Genomic DNA, 27,764 nt, shown 5'->3' with positions numbered 1-27,764 from the left:
ATACGTCCTCTTTCTATATTTCAAGTGTTGTAAATTGGTAGGATGTGGGTGTTTAAAAGGTTACTCCAGCGATGTAATGCTTTCATTAAGTTGTGGTACTCACAGGAGACGAATTCTAAAAGGAAAGGTCCTAATCAAAGCAGCACAGGCAGAGCTATAGACTACTTACTGTTGGTCCTCATAGTTTGCGTCAAGCTCCAAATACACTGTACTCAGTAGCATATTTTCATTCAACTCTCCCTAGATGGTAAATGCCAATGTCTTTCAAACTTAAATTAAAGTTTTAAGCCCAATGGAAGATAACCCTGATGACACCAGGGATATTTTCTGAGACGAGAAAATCCACTGTTGTCACAGGCTGAGTGGCACTCCCCATCACAACTGCATGTGTTAAACCACTACAGTGTTTTCTGTTAATACGTGAGATCATTTCACTTCCATCTACACATCTTATTTCAAGATTGTATTCTTTTTTTTTTTTAATTACTTCAGTTTGCTTTATGTTGTCTAGAAAATTACTGAAACAGCTAAATGAATAATAATATAGTTTAATCTAATAATTTTTTCTCACAAAGAAACATATTTTAAGACCCAATATTACACCAAATTGCCTTGTTAAGACGGACATTTTTTACAGTGATCCTCTCTCCATCTGCGCCAATCCCCTTCCTATGTGTTTCCTATAAAAATGGCGGGACCCGAATAATATCAAGGAGGGACGGCTGCATTTATCAACCTATTAATCGATGCATGTGATTGATTAGCCAGGTAATCACCTATAATGGATTTTTTTCCCTTTTCTAAAATGTAGGGCTCTACCATAGATGATTTAGGTTGAGAAATATTGGTGTCGTCAGACATTCCGTGGATAATTAGAACCGCGCGTGTGCGCGTAACACACAGTTGGAGAACCTCATTAATAAATAATTGTGTGTGTGTGTGTGTGTGTGTGTGTGTGTGTGTGTGTGTGTGTGTGTGTGTGTGTGTGTGTGTGTGTGTTTGTTTGAGTGTGTGTGTGTGTGTGTGTGTGTGTGTGTTGTGACATTTCCTACCTCGTGTCATAGATTGCGAACAACTTCTTGTTTCCGTCAACAGCATTCCTGGAAGAAATAAAAGCGATGACATTAATGATAGAATAGCTTTTAGCCAATTAAACATTCAAAAGCGGATGATTAGTCACTTCAATCACAAGCATTAACATCTACTGTCGGGGTAGATTTAGTTTTCCTATAAGATACAATTTTTAGGTTTTGTTTCCATGGCTTTTAATTTACATTTCAAAAGTGTATTAACCCTAAAAGGTGGATTTTGGTTTATTTAACCCTCCCTGATATGTTGAGTGGGTTAACTGATCTGTGCGGTCTGTATTCTTCTGCTTCGACCCAGGTTTGTAGCCTGCAGTAAAGCACTGATCTAAAACAGTGGGATGCCTGCAGGGCAAGTATTGAAAGGCAGTCGATTTCCTCTAGGAGAGCCCTTAACCCCCACCTTCTTATCTGCACACACATTAACACACGCGCACATACACTCTCTCTTTCTCACACACACACACACACACACACACACACACACACACACACACACACACACACACACACACACACACGGGCGCGCGCCATATCTTTATTTTTCCATTCCCTCACACACTTGTCCAACCGGTCATCACTCTGCAGGAACTGTCCGTGGTGCTGAAATCAGCCTCCCGAGGGGACACACTGGGTTTTTTACATTTCCCGGCTGCATCTCCTGTCCACACACTATTAAGGGAAGTGGAGGGAAGTTAAACATCAGACACTAATTACAGTCTAAAAAACATGGAACTCGGCTACCCTCTTATGGCAACCGTCAGGATGATGACAACTTAGGTTTGAGACTTTATTAAGGAGGATTTAAATGGGAACGGTTGTTTTGACAGTACCTACAATATGCAAATTCATAACTATATATATATATATATATATATATATATATATATATATATATATATATATATATATATATATATATATATAAATATATATCATATAACGCGGGCTTCGGCAGTGCTGCTTTTTTGTATCAAATCTCAGTTGTTTTGTGATAGCCTAAATCTATCTAGGCTCACGTTTTATTTTTGTATGACATGCCAATTATTTCCAAACAGGGAAGCTTGTACCCCAGGGGTTACTTCTGCAGTTGGCAGGTTGGTATGTGGAACATTTGTAGAGTAGCACAGCTAATTAAAGAAACTAGAAATAAGAGAAGGAATAAAAAAAATAGAGAATTCTAAGCAGTTGGCTAAAAGTATTCCATCAATGGTTGAAATAGTTAGAATAGTACAAAGTAATGGGCGTTTGAAATAGCATAGCTGAAATTAATGGCTAAGTGGTTGAAATAGTTAGCATAGATAAAAGTAAAAGTTTAGTGGTTGAAATAGTTAGCTGAATTGAATGTAATTGATACATTGTTGAAACAAATGGCTGAACCTAACTTTGGTAAATGGTTTAAATCGTTGGCTAACGTTAAACATAACGGATGCCTAGTTGAAATACATGTGGCCTATCGGATAAATGGTTGAAATGACTAAGCTAAAAGTATTAAACGGTTGAACCCCCTCTCTCTCCCAGTTGCGCGCCTCCTCCTCCCAAACCACCAATGGGCAGCACCTAATATAAAATCATTAGCCTCTGTTGCAGCTCTTCATCCTCTCGCACCGGCGCTAGGCGGTATAACAAATGAGACGGGAAAAATGCGGAGTGAATCCAGTCTCCTTCGAGGCTGGCGGATAAGACTGAGGAAGCAGCCCGTGTGATGCTGCCGCCGCTGCCGCCGCTGCGCTGCTGCAACACCTCTGGTGGCGATGCAGGAGACGCGGTGCAGCAAGCATTAAAGAAGGAAGGCGCTGTAGCCTATAGGAGGAGAAGACCAGATAGACTACTACAACACCGCCTGATGGGGAACCGCTGACTGAGAAAGAGAGAGAGAGAGAGAGAGAGAGAGAGAGAGAGAGAGAGAGAAGAAGAAACAGCCCATGGTGGAGAAGCTAAATAGAAGAAGGAGGGGAGACAACCGACAAGCACGCGGATTAGCTGATTGAACCCGTGATCGCCCACATTCAACACTGCCGACGGAGACCCCAAGCTTGCAGTCGCTGTTTGGGGAAAAAGATCCCCAAAAATATGGTGGTGAAGGATCTGCATTCAGGTAGCCCCCTTTTTTTTACCTTCAGGCTTTTTATAATTACACACAGCTGACATATAGGAGTGAGATTCATGTTTTTGGTGATGGAGAGAGTGGAAAAAGGTGATGGTGGAGGAGAGGAAATGGGGAGGGGGGGTGGCCCATATGAATTGTAATGCCAGGATTCAAACGCAGTGGAAGCTTTACATGATATGGATCACACTGCACAAATCAACATGTATCATATCCTAGCCTTTATAGTATCTGTGAAGTTTGTGAGGTAGATGTATAACAGAGATTGTCCGGATGACAGTTTGAGTTAGTGATTCCTGTAATGGTCTGCCTCTGTGAGTTGGGGTGCCTTATTAGGATTGCTAGACCTTTTAGTTCATCATATTTAGAGGATAGTGTAGTGGCTATGGTATTTGGTGATTTTCTGATGCAATTTGGTTCTTTTATTTGTCTCTGTTACAGGTCTAAACAGTAGACAAGTGAACAGAATTTCAGTCATGATGAGGTTCGTCCTTTCCCTCCTGCTCCTGTGTGGATGCCAAAATAGGTAAACTAAGTAAAACTAATTGGAATGCTATTTAAGTATATAGCTTTGGCACTCTTTTTAATGGAAGCAAAATGTTTTGAAGTTGCCATTTGTTTCAATTTAGTCATTCAGTTTTATTTTCAGTTTGCAATCACAAATGGCTCCATCTGCAGCTCTGTAAATTACTCTCACATATGTATATCTATACACATATATGTTTGATTCCTGCAAGCTCTGCCTTCGTCTCTTGATCGCATATCCGATCTGCACTCTGCTACATCACTGCTTAAGTGGCTGTCCTGCACTCAAGAAAAGCGAAAAAGATCTTTGGGGTAAAGCTGTTATTAAATCACCGGAATAGTCCGCTCTCATCTGAGTAGATCAATGGCTTTTAGATTGCATGTTCAAATCCAGCTTTTAACCTGCTTCTGTGTCTCTCCCTGGTAATTCCAGTGCATGAACACAGTGTTCTTTGTAAAAAAAATAAAAAAATAAATAAATACAACACAAGTGTAATTTTCCTCATTTTCTTGCTACAGAGAATGTGCTCATCCTCGAGACATAATGCCTTGCTTCTTGCCATATTTAGCCGGAGAACTCATTTGTTTATATTTGGATCACATGTCAAAGCCTTAATTATCTCTACTGGTAGTTGTAAGCAGTACTTATGTTCAATAATGAATCACTACAAGCCTGTCCTTAATGTAGCGAGCTAATTAATCACAATAACTGTGTCATGTTTGACGTCCTGCAGTTAAACCAACGCCAAGATGTTGTTTCTCCTCAGTCTTTTTACTCTTGTTCCCTTGTTTCCTCTCCTAGTCTCTGCCAGCCCTCCTCAGAGGCTCAAAAGGAGGCGGCCGCCAACGACAACAGCACAGTGTTCACCAGGATCCTGGATGGGCTCCTCGACGGTTATGACAACAGGCTCCGGCCGGGGCTTGGAGGTTTGCTGGGGATCTTATTTCCGCATCATTCAGACCCTTTTATTTGAAATCAACTCAGTAATGTTACACTCTAATAAGAGCTGCAAAGATGAATCGATTAATATGCCAACTATTTTGATAATCGATTAATCGGTTTGAGTAATTTTTTAAGTAAGAAAAGTAAAAATTCTCTGATTCCAGCTTCTTAAATGGGAATATTTTCTAGTTTCTCTCCTCCTCCATGACAGTAAACTGAACATCTTTGAGTTGTGGACAAAACAAGACATTTGAGGATGTCATCTTGGGCTTTGGGAAACACTGAACATCTTTCACCATTTTCTGACATTTTATAGACCATACATCTAATCGATTAATCGAGAAAAAAAAATCTAAAAAGATGAATTGACAATGAAAGTATTTGTTAGTTGCAGCCCTTATTATAATATCATAATGCCACAGCCAACCTCCCAGTATGCTAACCTAGCCAGCTTACCTGGACGCCATGGGAGGCCCCGTTTCCCACTGCCATTTCATACACTAATTCATGGGAAATAGGTGTGAGACTGGCAGATACAAGGGTAGAAACTGTGCAAGCAGATGTGGAATTTTGCTCCCATGTCAGCTGAGGTGAACGCAAACACATGTTGTCAGATGCTGTGTTTCCTTCTGAGCCGTGGCGAGGATCATGAACGCATCCAATTCTTTTCTTGTATGGTAGGGAGAGTAAATCAATCAGGCCATCTTCAACACAGTCTTCATTGTGCTGTGGTGGTTTATTCAAGCGCTTTACCCTGGCAACAGGAGATAACCTTGAGGGCCGACAAATTGCCATTCAAAGATGGAGATTTCTTTTTCTAAGGGCCCACTGAAATGAAAGCTTTTAATTTTTAATTTCCGCCATCCCTACCTCCACGTTCTCTAAGAGGGTGGCACTTACTGCGTTTATTCCACTGATTTTCCAACCAACTCTTTATTTTGTCCTCATCATATTGGTCCTCACTTGTTTCCCATCTGCATACAGTACTTGTCCAATAATAGGAAGAAACTAGGCTTTTTCATGCCGAATGCCTGATGTGTCATGGCGAAAGCCTGCTCTAACATCCTGGTAACGGTTGCTACCCTTGACAAGAGGGCCTATAAATACATACCAGAAAAACATTCAGGCCTTCATTCAGCATTCAACAAGCAACACGACCAATCCCACCTCGCCAGCACCACATTTATATGCATAGGGGAGATTTTGTTGGCTTTGCTGGTACAAATGACAGAAATAATGTGCTACCTTTTTCACCTCCTATTCAGAAGAAGTGCATTGTGAAAGAAAGTGATGGAAATGTGTGAATACCGAGAAAGCACGGCTTTATTCGGTAGCTGCCATTCAACTGATGCAGGTTTTTAAATGTCAATACTGATTTTCTTGCTTGATATCTTATTTTTATCTTTAAATTAGACCATTTGCATGCCCCTTAGTTATAAGCCACCCATTTCCCCCATTTTCCTATTGAAGTCATTTTTTTTTTTTTAAGCAAAAGAACTAAAACATTCTCTGATTCCAGCTTAAGTTTTGCTGATATTTTCTTCTTTCATATCATTGTAAATTGAATGTCTTTGGGTTTGGGACTGTTGGTCAGGCAAAAAGACATTTGAAGACATCACAGTGGACTATTTTCACTATTATTTGCATTTTATTGTTAGTTGCAGCCACTTAGCAGTTAAACTTCATTCATTTTATGTGGCTGTGGTCAGGGAAGAAGTCCCAAATATCATTGAAAGACATTGACTTGCAGATAGCTGAAAAAAAAGTTAAATTGTGCTTTTCAGTGCTTTTTTTTTACGACTTTTCCACAACTCAAACATTCTCACCTGTGCTCTCTGAATAGAAAATGTCACAGAGATCCAGACGAATATTTTTGTCACCAGCTTTGGCCCGGTGTCTGACACGGAGATGGTGAGTTGATCTGCAGCAAACACCATAGATACACAGAGAGAGATTGGCTGAACACACACACACACACACGTTTCCAAAGCCCACCCAGGCTACTGTCGATATTTTTAGATTGAAACATGTATTTACATTTCATGAGACTGGTACCACTGCTCATGCTGTTCACTGGAAGTACACTCATGTCCTAGTTGTGTCTTTTGAAGATTGGTTCTTTCTTTTGGTTCTTTGGTTTCTTGCTAATGAGACGAAATTAATGTGGATGACTTAAACATTTGAGATTTAATACAATGTGGCTGGTCCATTCCAACTTGTTCCAAATGATTCATCCCTTTATTAATCTATTTTCTTATAGACTATAAGGTTTCACTTGAATAGCATTAGATTTCCTCTTTCATTAAATCCTCTATTACACCCTGCCATATCCCTGGCACACTTTAACACAGCAGTTGCCACTTTCCTATAATTGACTTGAAAAAAGGTATTGACAGGGGCGCATGATTGATTAATGAAATGTGGCAAGAGACTTGAACAGTTTTGCGGTCCATAAAAGCCTGTATGTCAGCCTGCTAACAGCATCATTATTCTATGGGACGGAGTATTTGTTTCTTGTTCCTTTGTTGTTGTTTTCGAGCTTGAAGCGGGTCGATATTTCACACACGAGCAAATTTATGATGGATTTCTAAACCGCAATTTTTGATTTACCATATCTGTAAAATCTTGTAGTGGATTTATGAAGGCATAAAGGAGGAGCTACTGTCATAGTGAGCGTAATAATGGACCATAGTGTGCCGATTTGACAATTGACTGCAAAGAAGCAAGTTCAACATCTGTCTTCATGTACTTACTTGTAACTCTGAAATGTGACAAGAAAATGCCCCAAAAGCTCTATTAGGGGAGAAAATGATGCAGCAACAGAAACTAAGACTCTATATAATTTAAAAATCTTGTTTTGGGTAAACACACACCAGATGAAATGATGCTCTGAAACTTAAGAGCTCCATCCAGAGGAAGTTCATTTGCTTTTGGCATCCCTTCAAAATAATTCAAGATAAAATGATCAGAGAGCAGACAGATTGGTTAACATAAGAGCAGTGTGCAGTTCGGCTCATATTTCCCATCTTTTTCTAGCAGAACTCCCTTAAACCTCTCTTTTGCTCTTCCCTTAGGAATATACCATAGACGTCTTCTTCCGTCAGAGCTGGAAGGACGAGCGTCTGTGCTTCAAAGGGCCCATGGAGATGCTGCCGTTGAACAACCTGCTGGCCAGCAACATCTGGACCCCCGATACCTTCTTCCTTAATGGCAAGAAGTCTATTGCTCATAACATGACCACGCCTAACAAGCTGCTGAGGCTGAAGGATGACGGCACTTTGCTTTACACTATGAGGTAGGTTCTAACACACACGCTTCTCCCACTCTGGTGTGAACATATGTAGTCTTTTTCCCTTCTGCCTTTTAAAGAAACACTGAAAAATTAGCTATGAATAACTAGAAGCACATTTGTTGTCCAAGGTTGGTGGTACTTGTTGCAATCAGAGATTTCATTCCTTTCAGATATTTTGATAACCATAGAGAAGTACAATTATCTGCATAGAGGTGGAGTGTTTCTATGCCGAAAATGTCTCCAAAATCTTACATGAATAGAGGACACCTCCCATTAATGTGCCCTACCGCTTTTTTAAGAGGTTAGGTTAGTGAAGGGAAGGCATTTAAGAGTACATATAAATGTGTAAAAAAATAGCTAGCAAGGTCAACATAATACACAATACAGCTTTGAACTCAAAGAAAAAATACAGTGACAGAAACCCTCAGTGTGTCTCACACGGTAGGAAAACAGTGTCACCCGGTGGCCAATCAGAGGCATTGGATTTGTCCTGGACAAGTCTGTAGTACAGCAAGAGTAAAGTACATAGTAGATATTGCAAGTATTTCTTTAAATAAAATCTGCTATACTTGCTAACTATTAAATTAATCGCCACCTATTTCGTTTTGAGTCATTCTTTTTATGAAAAAAAGGTAAAAGTCTCTGATTTCAGCTTCTTAAATGTGAATATTTTCTAGTTTCTTCACTCTTCTGTGACAGTAAACTGAATATCTTTGAGTTGTGGACAAAACATGACATCTGACGTCACCTTGTGCTTTGAAAAAAACACTGATCGCCATTTTCTGACATTTTATAGACCAAACAACTAATCATTAATTGAGAAGCATAATCAACAGATTAATCAACAATGAAAATAATGGTTAGTTGCAGCCCTACTTAAAATCCTTGTATTTCTTCTTATTCTTTTACTTTTGTTTTTAAATTAATATGGAGACATATTTGTGATGTAATGAAATATGAATGCAAATGAGTGAAGTCTCTCTTTAAATGTAGGTTTTGAGAAAAACTACAGAGGGAGATCATCCATTATGAAAAGCAGCCTCATTGTGAACTATAGTTTTTGGCAGTGATGTAGGGGTAAATTAGAAAAAAAACAGGCCAGTTACCAGATGGTGATCACGCTAAACTAAACCGTCAGTATTTACAACTTAATTAGGAAATTGAGACACTATCCCTTTTAAAGTGATTCTCCAATGTACAAATAGTTGTTTTTGTTTAGGAGAACAGCAGTGTAACCACCAGGACTCACGCTGACCTTTGCACCATAGAATTAGAATAATTCTGTGCTTATCCTCAGGAGTTACTGTAGCTGCAGGACTTAATAGTGACTGTATCACGGATGAGAGCACTCTATCTGATCCCAGTGCCACCCACAGGGAGAATAATGCTGGATGGATGACAGATTATCCATATGCAACCACCCTGACATATATACATATCTAAAGAAGTGCGTATTTATAGTCACCTCTTTGTCACATGCATCCAACGCACACATGAACACACGCTGCGGATGTCAAGCATGTCTACTGCACTAATCACAGTTATAGTGGCGCTCAACTTTGACCTCAAGGCTTATCAAGTGAGGGATTGCGTAAATGTACACACGTTCATTTCCATATGTGTCATTCTATGGAAATCTATGCATACATGTATGTCTGAATGCAATAAATGCATACATGAGAGTGCATGCGAGAAAGCTTGTGCCTCCATAATCTAAAAACGGCATTGCATTTCCTCGCCACAGTTGAAATAAAGCAGCAGTAGGTTGCTTTTAATCGTCTAATTGTTACAGCACTGGGCTTGTCATTACCAGTGGAGCTTAACCACAGGCAGCGCTGATTTTATTTCCTGCATTAACACACACTAACACACACACATGCACGCAGGTCATCTGGGTACTTGCAGGTTACAGCTAACTCAGCAACAGCTTTTTTGTTTCTCTATATGCCTGCTTACATTATATGTCAGTTTTTCATTTTGTTATCTTTAGAATAAGGCAAAATTGATTATTTAAAGATTTTTATTTACAATGTCCTCACATAACTGTAGTTAAATACATTATTTACTCTTCAATAAAGATTTAGGTGACTAACTGTATTACACAAATATAATAATCCAACAGTAAACAGTAACACTTATGGGTGCTGTAAGCACTTACACATTTCATTCATAACCTATAATAATAATACTTTCATTTACATAGTACTTTTCAAGCATTAAGCACAAGGTGCTTTCCAGATGAAAAGATTTACAAAATACAATTTAAGAACTTGTCTGGTAGTGCAAAAATATGAAGTTGTGGCAGTCTCTGTGCAATAACAATAAAGGCTTATCTTATCTTATAGCATCCATTATATGGAGTTAAAACACCTCTCCAAAGGATTTACCCAGACACTCTGAATTAGTACACCCACACGTCCAACTCTTAAAACATGTACAATCCACACTAGTAAGCAGAGGCATGTCACATTACAAACATTATATCTCCCCACACACACACACACACACACACACACACACACACACACACACACACACACACACCATTTCCACGTCACGTATGGGTGTCAACAAAAGCTCCTCTCTCATTTATAAAAGCATTACATTGAGGAGGAGCGGTTGGTTTTATGGAGCAAATTTCTATGCATTTGTCTCCATGGATGATTTATAAAATGCCCCTTTTCAGGTTAATGCGCATGGAGCTTGATGGCGGCCCATTATAACCAGATAGGTTGCAACAGCTCACACACACACACAGCTTTATCATCTGGTTGAAACCTCTATATTGCCAGGGAGTGAGTGCTTTACACACCATTATCATTAGGTACAGTTGAGTTGCCATTCTCATTCATGCTCCGTGTGTTGCCTTTAGACTCGTGGCCTTCTATGTAGTCATTTGAACATGCTACCATACTGACAATTACTCATTCTCATGTTTTAACACTTCTAACGGTTTATTTAATGTTAAAACATGTTTTATTTCTTCACGCCTTGGATATATTATATAACCCCAATTCCCATGAGAATGATTGTATGTGATACAAGGGGAGATTGTTAAAAATGTGCTCGTTAGTGTGAAAAGACAGATGGCACAGCATGGTGGCTCTGTGGTTAATACAGCATAAAGCTCCTGGACTCAAAACTCAGCCTTTTCTGTTTTGTCCTGTCGTCCAAGTTCTCGACTTTTCTGCAAGGTCAGGCGTCTTGGAAAGTTTCGATTTCCCACAGGTTTGAAGGTGCGTATGTGGTCTGTTTCTGGGGTGTTACCCCTGTGATGTACTGCTTTCCACTCAGTCCATACTGGCTGAACAGAATCATTATTCTGGCACTATTCACACCCCAAATTAAAAGAGCCTATCTTTACAGGCATCCCTGCTAATGGGGCAAGGCCACATGAATAATTAGGACATTGCATAATAGCCAACAGCCATGTTCTCATTTATTTATTTATCCCAAAGACACTCTTTCCTCTTCTGAATACACAACCCTTTAGCTGTTTTAGACACAATAATGCTATTGGATAATCCGACACTGATTTGGAAAGCAAGCTGAGCCCCAAAACAGTCAACTCTGTGGCTTCTTATCCCACTTTGTTATGCTTCGCTTAGTTTAATGATATAATTGGGGAAACCTCCTGTGGTAGATACATACAGTACATGCAGGAGGTTTTGGAGCATAAAGAAAACATGACTCAAGAGGATTTCGCCACATCTTGGTGGCACTGATGTCATTAAGATTATAATACACATCAGTGAAGGAAAAATAATAACAATTAGCCTTATTCCGTAGCTAATGTTGAGGTTGCTCATATCTGAACGGTTAAAGCCGAAAACAAAATGCTGGAGAAATCTTTTCATGTAGTAAACATATGTTTTTGTGCACTGGTTTCCACAGCACTGAATTTCCCTTCATCCAGCCTATTAAATTCAGTGAATCCACATCATCATATCACTGTATTACTGTTTATCATTATGCATTGAGTAAGAATACCCAGGGGACTTGATTCAATCTAGGGCAGATAGCTAAAAAAAAAAAAAAAAAAAAAAAAGAATTATATTTGTATGCTTGATTCACTTAATCTTGCAGTTCTTTTTAAGGATAGTGAGAGAGAGAGATACCATCACGGCAGCTAAAAATGATAACATGTCGTGAATGACTGGCAGAAAATTAGATTTGAAAAGCTATGTATGTGAAGGTTTGAATATATTGAAATGAAGCAGGAGATGGATTCACCTCAAGTCCTTAGTGATTCAAATGCTGTCCATTAGGATTATGTGTAATATTCATATTTGAACAAAATAAAAAATGTCTGGCATGAGAGCTTGTCACCCAAGGGTCATTTTGAAAAGTTTCCCTATCTTTTATGGAGCTAAATAACACTGTGACCACCAGGTGGTAGTATTGCCAATGTAATACCAGTGTTTCTGTAAGAGAAGTACTGCACTTGCAAGTGTCATGCATGAAACTTTACTCTCTCTCTCTCTCTCTCTCTCTCTCTCTCTCTCTTCTTAGTTTATGTCCTTTTTTAGATTGTTTAATGGTTGTTATTGCAAAGATAGTGAAGCTGCGACATTCCTTCTAATTGTTTTTGGTACCCTGTAATTTTCAGCAATTGTAGCTGTTCATGTAATTGCACAGTGCTTCGTACGAGAGATCCACATGCCTAGTTACACAATCAACGGTGGTGACTGCTAAAGTAAGACTATGATACATGGTGAATGGGTATAATGTATGGTTTTTATGCTTTAGACTGACCATATCAGCAGAATGCCCCATGCAGCTGGAGGATTTCCCCATGGATGCACACGCCTGCCCTCTCAAGTTTGGCAGCTGTGAGTAAAATCCCTTCTCTGAATGTCTACTTTTATATTTATCTTGTTCTCCACTATATTTTAATCCCAGCTATTGTGATGTACAATGGTGATAATCAGCAATAAGTTATAGTTTAATCAAAATATAGGGAACAATAAGGAATCATTTTGGCTTTTTGATAGAATGTTGTTGCAGAAAAAAGTCATTATCTACTGAAGATTGCTGACTTTGCTTTCCTGACATTAAATTGGCAAGCTCACTTTTAAAGCACTTAGCTAAAATGCTAAGCCATTGTAACTGTAGCACAAGTGAAGTACAGTCAGCGAAATGACTGCATAATGTGCATCATAGAAGAATAAGTTTGCTAATGTCAGCCATGCTGTTACGATACGGGTCATACCAGTAATAGTGAGTTCAAAAAGGTATACACGCACACTGACTGGGATCAACATACAATAGTAAGCAAAGACGTAAGCTGGACAAGATTCTTCTCAGGGTAGACCTACCAGAGAGTATTATGAGCTGACCTGGGTCAAATCACCTGTGTTTTGTATCACTCACAGTCAATTTAAGTCATTTGAAATGCATTGCAAAGGGGTTTTACCCAAATATGTTCCTGGCTAATAGTCGAGTGTGGACCTCTGATGCTGCTTATTTGAGCACCTTTATTTATATATATATATATATATATATATATATATATATATATATATATATATATATATATATATGTGGTCCTCTACTATTACAAAACATTGGAAGAGGTCACTGAGTGTAGAAAAGAGAAGATTAGTGCATGTTCTCCGACACTTAATGATCGGAAGGGTTCTCCCCAATGCCTTCTTAACAGTACGGCTTTTGTGGTTGCCCTACCTGTGAGGACATGTAGAAATCTGAGTGGCCCTGGGGGTATTTAAAGACAGATCTGGCCAAACGCCACACCTTGGGAGCCTCTTCAGCTAAAAGGATGAGGCTCTTACTGTATCACCAGATTTCTGCAAGACGCAGTCCACCCATGCTCACTATGGAAGGGAAGCACATTTGACTTCAATCCAATTACAGTGAGGAAGAGCTGTTGTGCCTTCCCATGGCAAACTCTAATCTAATCGCCTCGGTGCCATGACCTGCAGGTGGGAGGTGTAAGTGTATAATAGGAATAATGTGTTGATGGCGACATGAGTGAGTGTATTCATGAGTGTCCTCGTAGGGAGAATGTCTTTCCGTTCGTTGTTTGTAGCGCTGAGTCTAAAACTGTGACATCTCGGGCTGACCTGACTACCTCCTGATTGAGCCTTTGTCCTGAATTGACATCATGCTGTATACTAAACCTCCACATCACACCGCAGCAAACGTGCCGCTCCTCCACTTTCATTACTACAACGTGATGATATAATTAAAATCTGCAATAAGAAATAAAAAATTAAAAAAGACTGCATTCCCTTTTCTTAAAATAAACAAAATGGTTGAATTGCCTGACACAAACATTGTTTTAGTCCAGTAATCCATGACAACACTAAGCAGTATTTTGACTGTATCAGCTGTTTACTATTGTACATCCCTGGGGGATGAAAGGAGACCACATCCGATGTAATGAAAAATGGTCAAAAGTAATCCCTCATGTTAAAATTGAATTTGATAAAGCCATCTACGAAGACAGAGAGCCATAACTCCAGAAGCAGTGAACGTTAAAAGATTCATGGGGGTTTTCAGGCTGGCCAGCAAACTGAATAACAGTTAAAAAGCTTATAATGTGTTTTGAGTTTAGGCTGAATACTCAGTATCTACCAATGAAATTTTTTTCCAACAGTTTTTTTTCTTCTATTTTTCCTGTCCATTTTAACAAGTTTAAATAGATAATTAGATGTATCTCTGTGTGTGCTGTTTATCTACTATTAATATTTATATTGACATTAATATAATTAATTAAGTTTCAATTTAATATGTATTAAATGTGATTTAAAGGTATCTTAATTATCTTACTTACATATCTACCACATCAAATTGCATAAATTCCACAAGAGTGGAAGCTGAGATTTGCAGTTACTGCCACTCTGCCAAGCTAACGTTAGTTACCTTTAGCTGGCATTTTTTCTACTGTCATGATTGGTTATAGTACCACATCTAGTTGTGTGGAATAGCAAAATAAAAAGGATTACCAACATTCAGATTCCGTTCTTACCAAATTTTTGACCAAATATGTAGTAATGGCATTTTGACTTTGTAAGGCAGAGTTATATGCTCCATCCTGGGCCATATTTATGATGGTCAAAAAAGCCTTTAAGTGTGCATTCATAAACCCGTCTTCCATAGTTCCTTGTATCCCCCAACTGGTGACAGAAGCCAGGTATCCACCCAAAGACTTTTATTCCCAGGAACTACTTTTGAAGGAACTAAAAGGTTCCTTGAGCCCACTGAGTAGTGATATGTTGTGCAATAAAAGCATGAAGTTGGTTCAAGTAAGGGCAACTAATCCCTTATTCTGGCCTACAGTACCTGTATCTTAATTTAGCTGCTGGCCTTCAGCCATACAGCACTCACATAGGGTTAGAAGTGCGAGTAATACTCTAAGGTATGCAGTTAATGGTGAGCACAGTCATGTGTAGCATTTGATTCAAGATGCAATCCTTTTTCTTAAAAAAACCAAACAAATGGCAGCTAACAGTGCTGCATATTCTTATTTTACTATGCATCTGTGGGAGCTGGAACCATTAGAAACATTGGTGTTTGCAGCGAGTGTTGGAATTGTTGCATCAGACACAAAAGCTGTAAACCTCTGTGAGGAACTGTCTGGAAAACCGTGACAACTATGACAGCCACATAAAATGTGCCTCAGTAAAAGCCAACAGGTTGAAGCCAACCCATATAGCTAGAAAAAACAGCTGCTGAAGTAAACGACTTTCTCCAAAATTACCACGATTATCATAATCAACAGCTCTTAGACAAAAAAAGACTTGTCATGTGGAGCTCTGCAAAGCTGGTGTTCATGGCGAGGCGGATGTTTAGAAAATGCTTGTTCCCCGAATAAGTGCATAAAGATGCAGATGATGTTGTGAGGCGCACAAAACCTGTTAGTAAGCAGAGGGAAAACAATAAAAGATGCTGTAATGAGTCATCTCTCAGCTTATCTCGCCTTCAACCCACAATGATCCTGCTGAACATATGTAGTGACTCATTTTATGATTGATTGGAGCCTTTCATATTCTTAGATATGAATGTCTGAATTACTTGTATTAATAAACGTGAACAGCAGAAAGAAGTCCCAGCCACCATATCTGAACATCAGTGGCCCAAATCCTTGTTTGATTCTACTGTACAAGCTCTGCATGTGTCTTCCACCTGCAGATAAAGTTGACTTTCTCCAGACTGTCTTTACCACAAAAATGACAGCGTTGTTTCCTAACAACCTATGTTTTATGCTCTCCCGACAAGTGACCTTTTGCAGTTTTGAGATTGACTGTTTTCTAAAGCTCACCCCCATTAGTTGCTGCTGCTACGCCTGTGAAAGTTTTCCATTCTCGCTCGTTACGTATGCAGTTTACAGTGATAGCGGTGGCTGATTTACTTAGAATTCTTATAATTTCTCGCTGAAGATTTTACCAGCTCAAATGCTCGCTAGCTCGTCGGCTTCATGAGTTGTTTGCAAACACAACAAACAGGATTGCTTCTGCAGTGTAGAAGAAGCAAACACGTACTGAAAGTTCAGAGTATTTGTTCTAACATTAGGCTGTTATGTTACCTGACCTACTTGTTTGCATATTCAAACACTGTGTTTCAATTTTAACGTTACAAAAGCTATATTTAATTATTGTTTTTAACTTTAATTGCCTTGAATTTGTAAGACACAGTTAAGCAACCATTTTGTTGTTGAGATATGAGGACTTGTTGATTTTCTATTTTAGCACATCAGTATTCAGTTTTTGTTCTCACATTTGATCGTCCAGCTCTCATTACATACTGTTAAAAATCGGATGAGGAAGCAACCCTGTGGTAAACTTGTGTTCTTCAGAAAAAAACACATTTGGGTTTGTGAAATCCTCTGCATTTATCTCCATTCATGTTTCAGGCAGCTTCACTCAGAGTGCGTAGAGCCTAGTAAGTGATGAGTTTGACTGAGTTGTGGCTCCCCTTGCCTCGCACACAAGACGGGAGCAGCAAAGCATTAAGCGTGAACTGTTGAAATTTTGGCACAGGTGCACCGTTTTGCCTGCCAAAGCCTTTAGCTCTTCCTTTGCATAATGAAATTCACCAATAATCCCTTATTGCAATCTAACTACCCTACAATTAAGGCCCTGACCTTTGGCCTGAGAGTGCCTAAATTTAAACACTACATATATTGTACACCAGTATGCAGCTGCCAAGTGAGCACCCAGAATGGAAATACTCAAGTAAAGATGTTATCCACTGGACAGAAATAAACGACCCGGTTAAGCGAGGCCAAGCTACGTAAGGATTTCATTAGTGTTTGTGACAATCAGCAAAATAAGTTGTAATCATTACAATGTTTAAATGTAGTTTTGGCTTGTCCTGTAATCAACAAACATTCCAGATCTAAAAAAAGAGAGATAAATCCCGCTCTCCATGCAAGTTACAATTCTTTTTTGCTACCTCAGCACACAGCACTTACTATCTATTCATTTAATCTTGATTCAGGCCTTACTTTAAATTACCTGGTGCTCCTTTTAGTATAGCTTCTGTTGTATATTGTGTTTTTATGTACCCTTTTTAATAGCAGATTTTGCACATTCAAGTTTTGTCTTTTTGAACGCACAAAAGTAGAAAAAGTATTTTCTTTTCTACTCTATTCATAGATATTCCGTGTACATAATTGTCTACTTCTCACTTCAGTTGACAAAAATACATTTGGCTGCACAGAATTCCCTGTGCACATCCTCCTTTTTCAACATGATTCATCCAGATTGCATGCATGTCTGACAGTGAACCATGCACACTAAAAGCAGTGCTTGTCACGGCAGAAAGAAATCTTAGCAACTTTCTATCCCCAGTATTAAATTGTAGCCTTTACAGCACATCAAAATAATTTGAAAGGAAATTGAGCCATCCACTGTAGGTGGGCTGACGCAGCCCTCCTCTCTCATTATTTTTCCTCTGAGCAGATCATTTCTTTTCCCAATTTCCCCTTCAACCTGTCTATTTTTAGCATATGTTTTTTTTTTTTTTAAGATTATTTTTTTGGGCATTTTTGGCCTCCATTTTGACAGGAAAGCTGAAGACATGAAAGGAGAGAGAGAGGGGGGAACGACATGCAGCAAAGGGCCGCAGGTCGGAGCCGAACCCGGGCCCGCTGCGTCAAGGAGCAAACCCCTACACATGGGCGCCCGCTCCACCAACCGAGCCATACGGGCGCCAGGAATATGTTTTTTTTAAGATCATAAATATTTTTTTCAAATCTTATGGATGACATGATCACAAATAGATTTTCTTCCCTGTTCTCATTTTTAAAGGTTTGTTTTTTGTGTCTAAAATACGTCGAAACCTTGATATAAGGCTGATTTGGAACAGGTGACTTGAACAGATTTCTTTTTTCTAATAAGTAGTGCACTTGGATTGAATATAAAAAGTTGAACTATGACAAATAAAAACAACAAACATTCCATTTCAGATCCCTCTCTGCATGTGAGTTACAATTTTCATCTTTCCATATTTTAAGGAGGGGGGGGAGATGAAATAGCAGGAGAGGCTTCAGAGTTTGAGCTCTGTTTTTCATCACAAGTGTGATGCAACACATTATGGTTAATCTGACTCGGTCTGGTTCCTGCCGCCAGGGGAGCTCACCTCTGACCCAGAAGTGCGGTTCAACTATCCACCCACACACACAGCCAAATTCTGTTTGGGCTTTAAGCCGGTGGTCTAATCAAAAAGTGCTAGAAAGACTGCATTAGCACTCAAATACACACAAGCACATGGGTGGCTTTACATAGTATGAGCGATGGCAGGGTTGGAACTAACTGTGATATGTTACTTAGTAATTTAACATGCATGTTGGATGTTCATATAATAAAAAATGAACAAGTTATAATGTAAAGTCACAAGCTACAGTAATTTCAAGTCATCTTTCTCTCTCTCTCTCAGATGCCTATCCGGTGTCAGAGGTGGTCTACACTTGGACTGCGGGAGCTTCTAAGCCTGTGGTGGTGGCAGAAGACGGCTCCAGACTCAACCAGTACCTTCTTATGGGGTTAACCTTCAACACAGAGAACATACACACAAGCAGAGGTGGGTGGGTGGGTGGGTGTGTGTGTGTGTGTGTGTGTGTGTGTGTGTGTGTGTGTGTGTGTGTGTGTGTGTGTGTGTGTGTGCGTCTGCGTGTGTGTGAGAGATATTACATATTTACTCATGTTTGAGTGCCCAGCTGTATTAGGAACTTACTTTTACCAGGGTGTTTGGGTTGAGTGTCATAGATAAGGTAGAGAACTATGGTTGAATTGTAATGAAAGGCTAATGGCATTGTTGGTTTGGGCCTTTTAGATATAGAATAATCCCTTATTCCTTAACCTTTTAAAGAACATAACATGAACTACATTATGTTATGTTAAGTATTGGGATCACATCGCATTTGCCAAAAGGATCTTCGACGACCTCCATAATGCAACGATTCTACCTTCACTTCACTTTTTCATTCATACAATCCCCCCTTATTCTCGCCCTTTCTTTTGCACCTTTTTCATGAGTGAATTCATACTATATGCAATGCACAATAAGTGTAATATCAAATAATGTGATGTAACTAATTCTAGATTTGAAAAGATAACCGCTGCAAGGAGAGAGTGATGGGCGTGCGAGGCAGAGAGTAAATGTGGGAAACATTATCAGGAGATCAGAGTCAATGAGTGGAGGCTAGCGGAAGAGAGTAGCCTATCCCTCACACAACCAGCTGTCTACAGGCCCGGACAGCCCTGTCAAACAACACTTATCCCCGCATGAGCCCATGCGCGCACACACACACACATACACCCACACAAACACATCGAGCTAGAGAGAGACCTGAGACCTAGGGTTAATCCCCCCATCCAACCACCCATCAGCTTTTGCATAAGAAGATGACATCACAGATCAGTGAGGGATTGGTTGGTTGGCTGTCGCTGAGTGTATCTGTGTGTGTTGTCTGTATGTGCTCTTGTACATTTATCCACATGAGTAACAAATGTCCTCACCATAATGGTAAAAGAAAACTACAAAGTGAGGACATTTTGACCTGGTACATTCGACTGTAGGTTGTATCTGAGCTATGGGATAGGTTTAGGGCCAATATTAAGGTGAAACATGACATAAGGTTGATTTTATGAGGCATGATTGAAGGCTTGTAATTTTGAAGTTTAGCATAATGGAAATAGTTTGACTTAAAATGTAAGTTAGGTCCTCACAAAGATAGGAAAAGAAATCTGTGTCTGTTTGTATGTTAGGATTGGACTCGCTTGGACGCTTGGGGGAGGGCGGGGGGGGGGTGTTGTGTGGGGGTGGGTGCTTTGAAAGGCATCTGCTTAATACTCTTATGTAAAACGGAACTGTAATACACTTCCCTCCAGTTTCTAGTAGAATCATTATTAAAAGTGTGGATTTCCCCAGTGATTTTTTTTATTTATTTGCGCGCCACAACTGAAACCTTGCGTTTGCTTTTAAGCAAAGGGTTTAAAGGGTTCTTTTGCTGGATGGCTGGTTCACTGGGTGGATGGTTGATCAGTTGGCATGTTAACCAGTTTTCAAGTTGGGTACAGCAGTTGATAAAATGTTGGCTGAAAGGCTAAATATCTGGCTGGCAAATGTCTTCTGTTAACTATAAAAAAAAAATTAACTAGGGGTAAGGGATTTTAAATATCAATGCATGCAACATTTCTAAAAGTTAAAGATGATAATGCACTGATACAAAAAGAAAGTTGAGCAAAATTAGGGTTGTGTGCAGCCTTCCTTAGAAATTTTTTTGTATCAAGTAGTCTTGTGGAAAATGTATCCAGAATATACGTGAAACAAACTTATATAACCAACTTGTGTATCCATTCAGTGTACACCCAAATGCATTGTGTGTATCATTTAAGGCCTTACACACCTCTTTATTATGCATCTAAGCTAGCCATGTTTCATCGTCAGTTTTTTTTCTGTCAAATTCTGCCACATTTCCAGCATAATTCGCATAATTCGACCAGTTCTGGCCTCGTGTGACATTATTTATAGACATCAACTACTCCCATCTTCTCATATCTGTGATCAAGACCAGGCATAAACAACATTACAGAGGATGACATAAAAGAGGATGCCATTTCATCTTTTTGTTTAGAAATACATCATTAACTTCAACATGTAATCAATAGCCGTGGTCATTTGATATGTATTTATATGTCTGACACTTTACTTGACATTATTTGTTCACCCCAAAACTATCAAACCGCCATCTGTTGTTTTGATTATTACAAGAAAATGCTACACATTGTCTGTGAATTTCATTTAGCTGAAGGACTAAAAGCAGTAAATCATCATTCATGCAGCTCAAAGCTTCTGTCTGGAAAACGTCCAAATCAGTGATGGAGATAACTGATGAGTTTTGGCTCAGGGGTCACATTCAGTCCAGTAGGTTAATTTACTTTCTGTATGTGTTTGACTCTCTTGCTAATAACTCTTACAGTCCAAATATGACACTTTCAGACTATGCTAAACATTCTAACATGCTTTAAATGGAGTGTTATCCCCTTGGATTCAGCGGGCAAGGGTTTCTAGAGGTGTAATCACAGCCTACATCATGTAATTCACAACCTGAAGCCATTTTTGAACTTCAGCAACAACTTCTCACATTTGCTTGTATTGCATGCTCCTGCTACACAACTATATTGGATATTCTAGTATGTACAAGCCTAACACATCTGAAGAAGATTGGACAATTAGAAGATATGTTGTCCAAAAGTCAACCATGGCTTGTCTGCCTTGTTTCCACATGGCCGTACATCATCAAAAAATATCCAAATTGTATTTTAAGGCCAATAAACCCCCCTGAAAAAGGTGCATTTGCTGTGATAGATTTCTCTTTGCTCTGATAAAATTCACCTGGAGTTAACTATTGTTCCCTTGCTTGATTAAAATAAATCTGACAGCCACCTGCTGTTTTATTGGGCCTGGACAATGTTATGAAGCACTTGTAAACATCAAAATTCAAAACAGCAGTCAATGAATGATTGTCTGGCCTTTCTTGTGTTGTTACTCTGAGCAGTAGCAGTTTGTCCGCTGGCTGTGGCTGCGTGGCCTCAAAAAAAAAAATCTTATTGGTTGATAATAAACATAGATCTTGAAACCTCACATATTGAGGTCCACAGCTCAAAATATTGCATGGATGGAATGTTGTGAGCCTTTAATTAGCACATCTAATCTTAGACTGCACTCTCATTTGAGGACATGAAGAAGGAGATTAGCCCATACGTTTCTCTTTTAAGACATCTTAAAGGATGTGACTTCTACCATCTTAGACAGCAATATCCTTCCAAAAATAACTCCTGACTCTAAAAGTCGATAAGAAGTACTATAGCAACAGTTCTATGTACAGTTTGTAGGACTTGTAAAGAATAGTATGCTTTGGAATATTTTAGCTCATTGCCAGAGGATTATTGGTAGTTTGGACCTTTCTGTTAACCCTTAAGGCAAATGAGCTAGTTAAAAAAACATTCTTTTCCTACTCACCAGTTGACCAGCATGGCAGCATTGTTCCCCGATATGAAAGGAAGTTCCCCTTGGACGTTGCGAAATACAAATCCTTGGGAGAAAAGCAATAAGATCCACCAGAGGAACATGTTCCTCCTCATTCCTCCACCCCCAGTCCTGTCGGGATCCATGCATCAAAGGCAAAGGTGACCCTGGGGTGTCCCAGGTTGGCAGCGCCTGGATGTGCCTCGATGTTTCCGACAGCAGTAGAAGTTGACGGGGTAGCTGTGAGCCAGATGGCCTGGAGTCATGAGGGCGTGCGAGGGCCCAGGTGATGGGGTGGCAGTAAGAACTAACGGTGTTGTGGATCTCCTAAACGAGGCATGGCCGTGTCGGTGATGTTGATAACTGTTGTATACAGCTGCTGTCAGCACTGAGCGTCTGCGAAATAAACAAGTTTACTTCACTTTCAGGCTGCTGTCAGTTGATGCTGGGATCCCCACAGTGCATTTTCTGGACTGCTTCTTCTTCCCCTTTGGCACGCCAGCCAGTCCCATCAAGAACATTTGATCATTATTCCACAAAGCAGCTGTAAAATAAGAAAAAAAACAACATAAAAGATAGAAAATTTCCACAAGGTTAGCCCCCCTCCATCCCACCAGTGATTAGCAGCGAGTGTCCCTCTCTGTGGAGTGTGTGTGTCTGTGTGTTTGTGTGGTGGCTGTCTGTTAGCAGTTTAAAATCATGCTTCATGTGTGTTTCAGAGTGTATATGTGTGCGTGTCGGTGCAGGGCAGACTAGGCGGGGCTTAGAGCTCTGCGAGGATCCCAGAACAGGAAGCCTCTCTCCCCCCCTCCTCCTCCACACTCCCTCTCTTTCTCTCACTGATGGCAGGGTGCAGATTGTAACCAGGGATTAGGGAGGTTCAAAAATCCGATTTTGCCTGGAGAAAGCCTCATGTATTACTGTGTGTGTGTGTGTGTGTGTGTGTGTGTGTGTGTGTGTGTGTGTGTGTGTGTGTGTGTGTGTGTGTGTGTGTGTGTGTGTGTGTGTGTGTGTGTGTGTGTGTGTGTGTGTGTGTGTGTGTGTGTGTGTGTGTGTGTGTGTGAGAGAGAGAAAGGGAGTCTGTCTACATGTGCCCTAGTGTGTGGAATATGGTCATTGGGTTTTTCATAGTTTACCAGCGCCTGCAGTCACAAACTGCTGCAGAGGATTTTTTTAAAGCCTCAAATGCAATCTTCTCTTGTTTAACTGAATATTGTGTCCCCTCTCTTTTTATCTCTCCACACTCGATACACTTTCTCTGGCTTTACCTCCAACTGCCATCACCCCTTTGTTGAATCCCAGACTTTAACCGCATAATAATCTATTGTCATGTCCTCGCAATAATTAATGCTGCTTGCTCCCATTTTTCAGTTTAATAATGGTATTAAAGTCAGGTTCATTTTGCCATTAGGTTCAACTGCATATGAAATGTTCTCTTTATCCCAGATTCATTTTTTTTAACTGTTCCACCTCCACAGCTTTCCATTCTGCAGTTTGTATGAAATTGCGCTGGAAGAAGAAGAGATACATTAGTTGGGGGGAGATGAAGAGAATAGATTATGACCTTTTCAAGCTGTCAAGTTTGTGGTCATATAAAGTAATTCAGCCAATAATGTTTATGATGTTCTATATGGTAACCCAACACCTGTTGTGCTGTAAGGAGGTCAAATCACATATTAATAATTCAACTATGTGCAAACAATATTTACCCTGACCTGGTTCAGTTTAAAGCCAATATCTCTATCATTAAGAGACATCTACTGTACTGTAACCTCTCGCCTTGTTTATTGTCCCTATCTAACTTTATATCCTTTTTTTTTTCTCCCCTCAGGACAGTATACAGTGATGATGGCCCACTTCTACCTGAAGAGGAAGATTGGATATTTTGTCATCCAGACGTATATGCCATGTTTCATGACTGTAATCCTGTCCCAGGTGTCATTTTGGCTAAACAGAGAATCAGTTCCTGCAAGGACTGTCTTTGGTGAGTGAAGCAGCTTATAATTCATTAACTTCATAATGTTTTGTTTGTCTGGGTAATATTCCTGTCATGCACATTCACACAAGGGAGAATAACAGTTGCCCACTGAGCAGCAGCACTGCAGTAGTTGGCAGTTAAGAGTTATTAAAGCGCCCACATTTGTTGAGTGAGGGGAGACTGTTACTCGTTTCCAGACAGCCTGTAAAAACTCAATTTAAACTTGTCACGGCCTTTGTTTGCACCCAGGGGTGACCACTGTGCTAACCATGACCACCCTCAGCATCAGTGCAAGGAACTCACTCCCTAAAGTGGCCTACGCTACAGCTATGGATTGGTTCATTGCCGTCTGCTACGCCTTCGTCTTTTCTGCCCTCATCGAGTTCGCCACGGTGAACTACTTCACCAAGAGGAGCTGGGCCTGGGACGGCAAGAAGGCTCTGGAAGCACAGCCCCCTAAGGTACAGCTTGTCGACACTACAATACATATTTAGGTGCAAAACACCTTTAAGAACAACACATTGATCACACCATAATTTCAACTTTGTGTCTGTGCCATGCCTACTTTAAAGGTCCCTTATACATTTTCAGGTTCATACTTGTATTTTTTGTTTCTACTCAAACATGTTTACAAGCTTTAATGTTAAACAACATTATTTTACTCGTACCGTCTTATTGAATATGACTTTATTTACCTCTGTCTGAAACACTCTGTTTTAGCGCTTGTCTCTTTTAGCCCCCCTCCCAAAAAAGCAATATGGGACCTTTAAAGTATCATATCACTAGTTACACATGTTGTAGCTCATAAACCAGAAATCACCAATACTTTTTATATCTCAATTTATTAGTATGGTCCTTATTTTGACATTTTGGAGAAGACACTAATGCGGATGTGAATTCTTGCAGAATTAGATGAGAAGATCAATACCACTCTCATGTCTGTATGTTAAATATGTAGCAAGAGCCATGAGATTGTTAGCCTAGCTTAGCATAAAGGCAGAGTGAACTGGTAGATGCTAGATCATACCCACAGAACAACAACACTGGTATACCACGCAGGCGTTTACACACAGACTGTTATTTAAACATTTTAAAGTGTAAACCCTTCATGGCGTATGTTAGTTAGCTGCTAAGTTAAATGTTGACACTGATGTAGTATGCCAGATTCGTTCAGTAACTCGTTCTGTGGGTATGATCTAGCATCTATCGAGGGAAACGCCTAGCCAGTCTCTGTCCAACAGTTTTTTTTAAATATGCCCACTCTTCTAAAGCTCATTAATTAACAGTAGGGAGGCCAATTTTGTTACCTTTGGACAGAGCTAGGCTAGCTGATTCCCCCTCTGTCCAGTCTTTATGCTCAGCTAAGATAGCTGTCATCTGGCTCTAGCTACATAGTAAGTGCACAGATATGAGACTGGTATGAATCTTTTAGTCTTTACAGGAGAGCAAGAGAGCAAATACACGTGTTTCCCATTTTCTGTATGGGACCACTTTTTCCATGTATTACTCTTATCTAAAGTTATCCCAAATGACAAGTCAGTTAAAGTAAGTTTTGTGTGAATTGCACACAAAAAAAAACATGAAAATTATTTATATAATGTACTAGATAGACCACATAAACTGAATCATGAGTCATCAGGATATAGATATCACAACATTGATTATGATACAAGTTGCTTTATTATTACCATGCCCAGGGAAACTGCCATGTATCTGTTAGCAGCATCACTCAAAAATATACCTGCATATTGCAATCATCATAAATAAATAAAATTCTGACTGCTGCCTGAGTGAAATTCAATTACACAGCACCCCCGCATTTTACCAGAATGTTTTGCCAGAAATGTTTCCCTTCTGTAAAATCACTAATCATTCCAGACAGAATGAAACACATTGATTATCCAACACTGGTAATAGCAGAGCAGGGCTTCAAACTAATTCAAGGCTTAATGTAATCTGTCCCGCTGTAGAAACGAGACCCCATGGTGCTGTCCAAAAAACCTAACAACGTTTGCTCGGCGGGCGTCAACTACACCCCCAACCTCACCAAGGACGTGTCCATCTCCACGATCTCCAACACAACATCGGTGCAGCTCCGAGCCTCGGAGACCAAGATGGTGGACCCCAAGAAAACCTACAACAGTGTCAGCAAGATCGACAAGATGTCTCGGATAGTGTTTCCTGTCCTCTTTGGAACCTTCAACCTCGTCTACTGGGCCACGTACCTTAACAGGGTACCGGTGGTGGAAGGAGTGGGGGAAGGAGTGGTGACGTCAACGTAATCTTACTCTTTTTTTTTTTCTTCTTTTTTCTGAGTCAGACAGTTTGTGTAAGGGATTAAGTTTGAGAGTGGGTGGACTAAAAGGAAAAGGGGTTGTTGTAAGGTCAGTGCCCTAGACGAAAAAAAAAAATTAATAATGTCCGGGCTTGAAGAACAAAAACAAACTATACTCCACTATCTAATTCAAGCACTTTGAATGGATGCAAGGCTGCAACAGAAGCCCTTTCCTGTTTTTCATGGCCTAAAAAACTGCTCCATCACAAAGAAACTGCTTCTAAGACTATGTCGACGAGAGAGCGGGTGCTTTGCTTCTCTCTCATCTATTCTGCTGCAGTTTGCATGACGCTCTTCTCAAAAAGAAACCATGGACTCCTCTTTGTCTTAAATACCGACCATGTATATGTCAATCACTGCTTAAAGTATGGGTGCACACTCCATTGCTACTACTTGAGGTTTTAGATCAAAGTAACGTAGACATTTTGAGCAATTTTGCCTAAATTTAAACACATTCTTATCATGGAGGCTTGAAATGCACTGAGCTTATGCTATAGAAAAGAAACTGCAATATAACATGCATTTGAATTTGGAATATTTATTTAAAAAAATTACTTAATTCCACACTGTGGAAGAAACATTTCTTAAGATTGATGCTGCAAGTGCATTAATAATTTAGTCTCTTTTAAAAAAAAAAAAAAAGAAATTGTTTGTGTGTCTCTTTGTACATTTTTACTTGAAGGTTCAAAGGCTTCTGCTGCAGGCCTGGTTTCCCAAAACCATTGTCAGCCCGAGTCTCAGTGGAAAACGGCGGGAAAAAAACGAATGCTACCTGCGGGTGAAAAAAAAATGTATTCGGAAGATTATTCTGAGTTTTTAAATGAAGAGATGCTTCTTCCTTCACAAGAAATTAAAAAAAAAAAGTCGTCTTCTAGAGCAGCTTGCCAACAAGAGTATTAGAAAAACTTCTTTGGCCCACTTACACTGGATGACTAGACAGCTGTGGATGGTGTGTTCAGGACAAATTTAGGATTGGATATATGTGCTTTAACTGAATTTTGAG

At 39.7% G+C, this 27,764-nt stretch overlaps 1 protein-coding gene across 1 annotated transcript; it reads left to right on the top strand.

The window, feature by feature from the left end:
* The first annotated feature begins 3,064 nt into the window (after positions 1 to 3,064).
* Positions 3,065 to 27,327, top strand: LOC114551061 (gamma-aminobutyric acid receptor subunit alpha-5). Its single transcript, XM_028572132.1, has 10 exons — positions 3,065 to 3,183; positions 3,634 to 3,718; positions 4,520 to 4,644; positions 6,504 to 6,571; positions 7,735 to 7,955; positions 12,702 to 12,784; positions 18,855 to 18,998; positions 24,280 to 24,432; positions 24,676 to 24,887; positions 26,397 to 27,327. Exons 1-10 carry the CDS (start codon positions 3,159 to 3,161, stop codon positions 26,706 to 26,708), a joined length of 1,428 nt encoding a protein of 475 aa, XP_028427933.1. The 5' UTR covers positions 3,065 to 3,158; the 3' UTR covers positions 26,709 to 27,327.
* The last annotated feature ends 437 nt before the right edge of the window (positions 27,328 to 27,764 follow it).

The sequence above is a fragment of the Perca flavescens genome, chromosome 24 (genome assembly GCF_004354835.1).
Source record: "Perca flavescens isolate YP-PL-M2 chromosome 24, PFLA_1.0, whole genome shotgun sequence".
NCBI classification, from domain to species: Eukaryota; Metazoa; Chordata; class Actinopteri; order Perciformes; family Percidae; genus Perca; species Perca flavescens.
The sequence above is the reverse complement of the archived record's forward strand: the minus strand, read 5'-3'. Positions and strand labels throughout refer to the sequence as shown.

What these genes read in the sequence shown, in the direction of transcription:
- LOC114551061 (XM_028572132.1), top strand. Translation starts at nt 3,159, where the DNA reads ATGGTGGTGAAGGATCTGCATTCAG. An exon ending in GGTGAAGGATCTGCATTCAG is followed by an intron (nt 3,184 to 3,633) that starts GTAGCCCCCTTT and finishes TCTCTGTTACAG; the next exon opens with GTCTAAACAGTAGACAAGTG. An exon ending in CTGTGTGGATGCCAAAATAG is followed by an intron (nt 3,719 to 4,519) that starts GTAAACTAAGTA and finishes TTCCTCTCCTAG; the next exon opens with TCTCTGCCAGCCCTCCTCAG.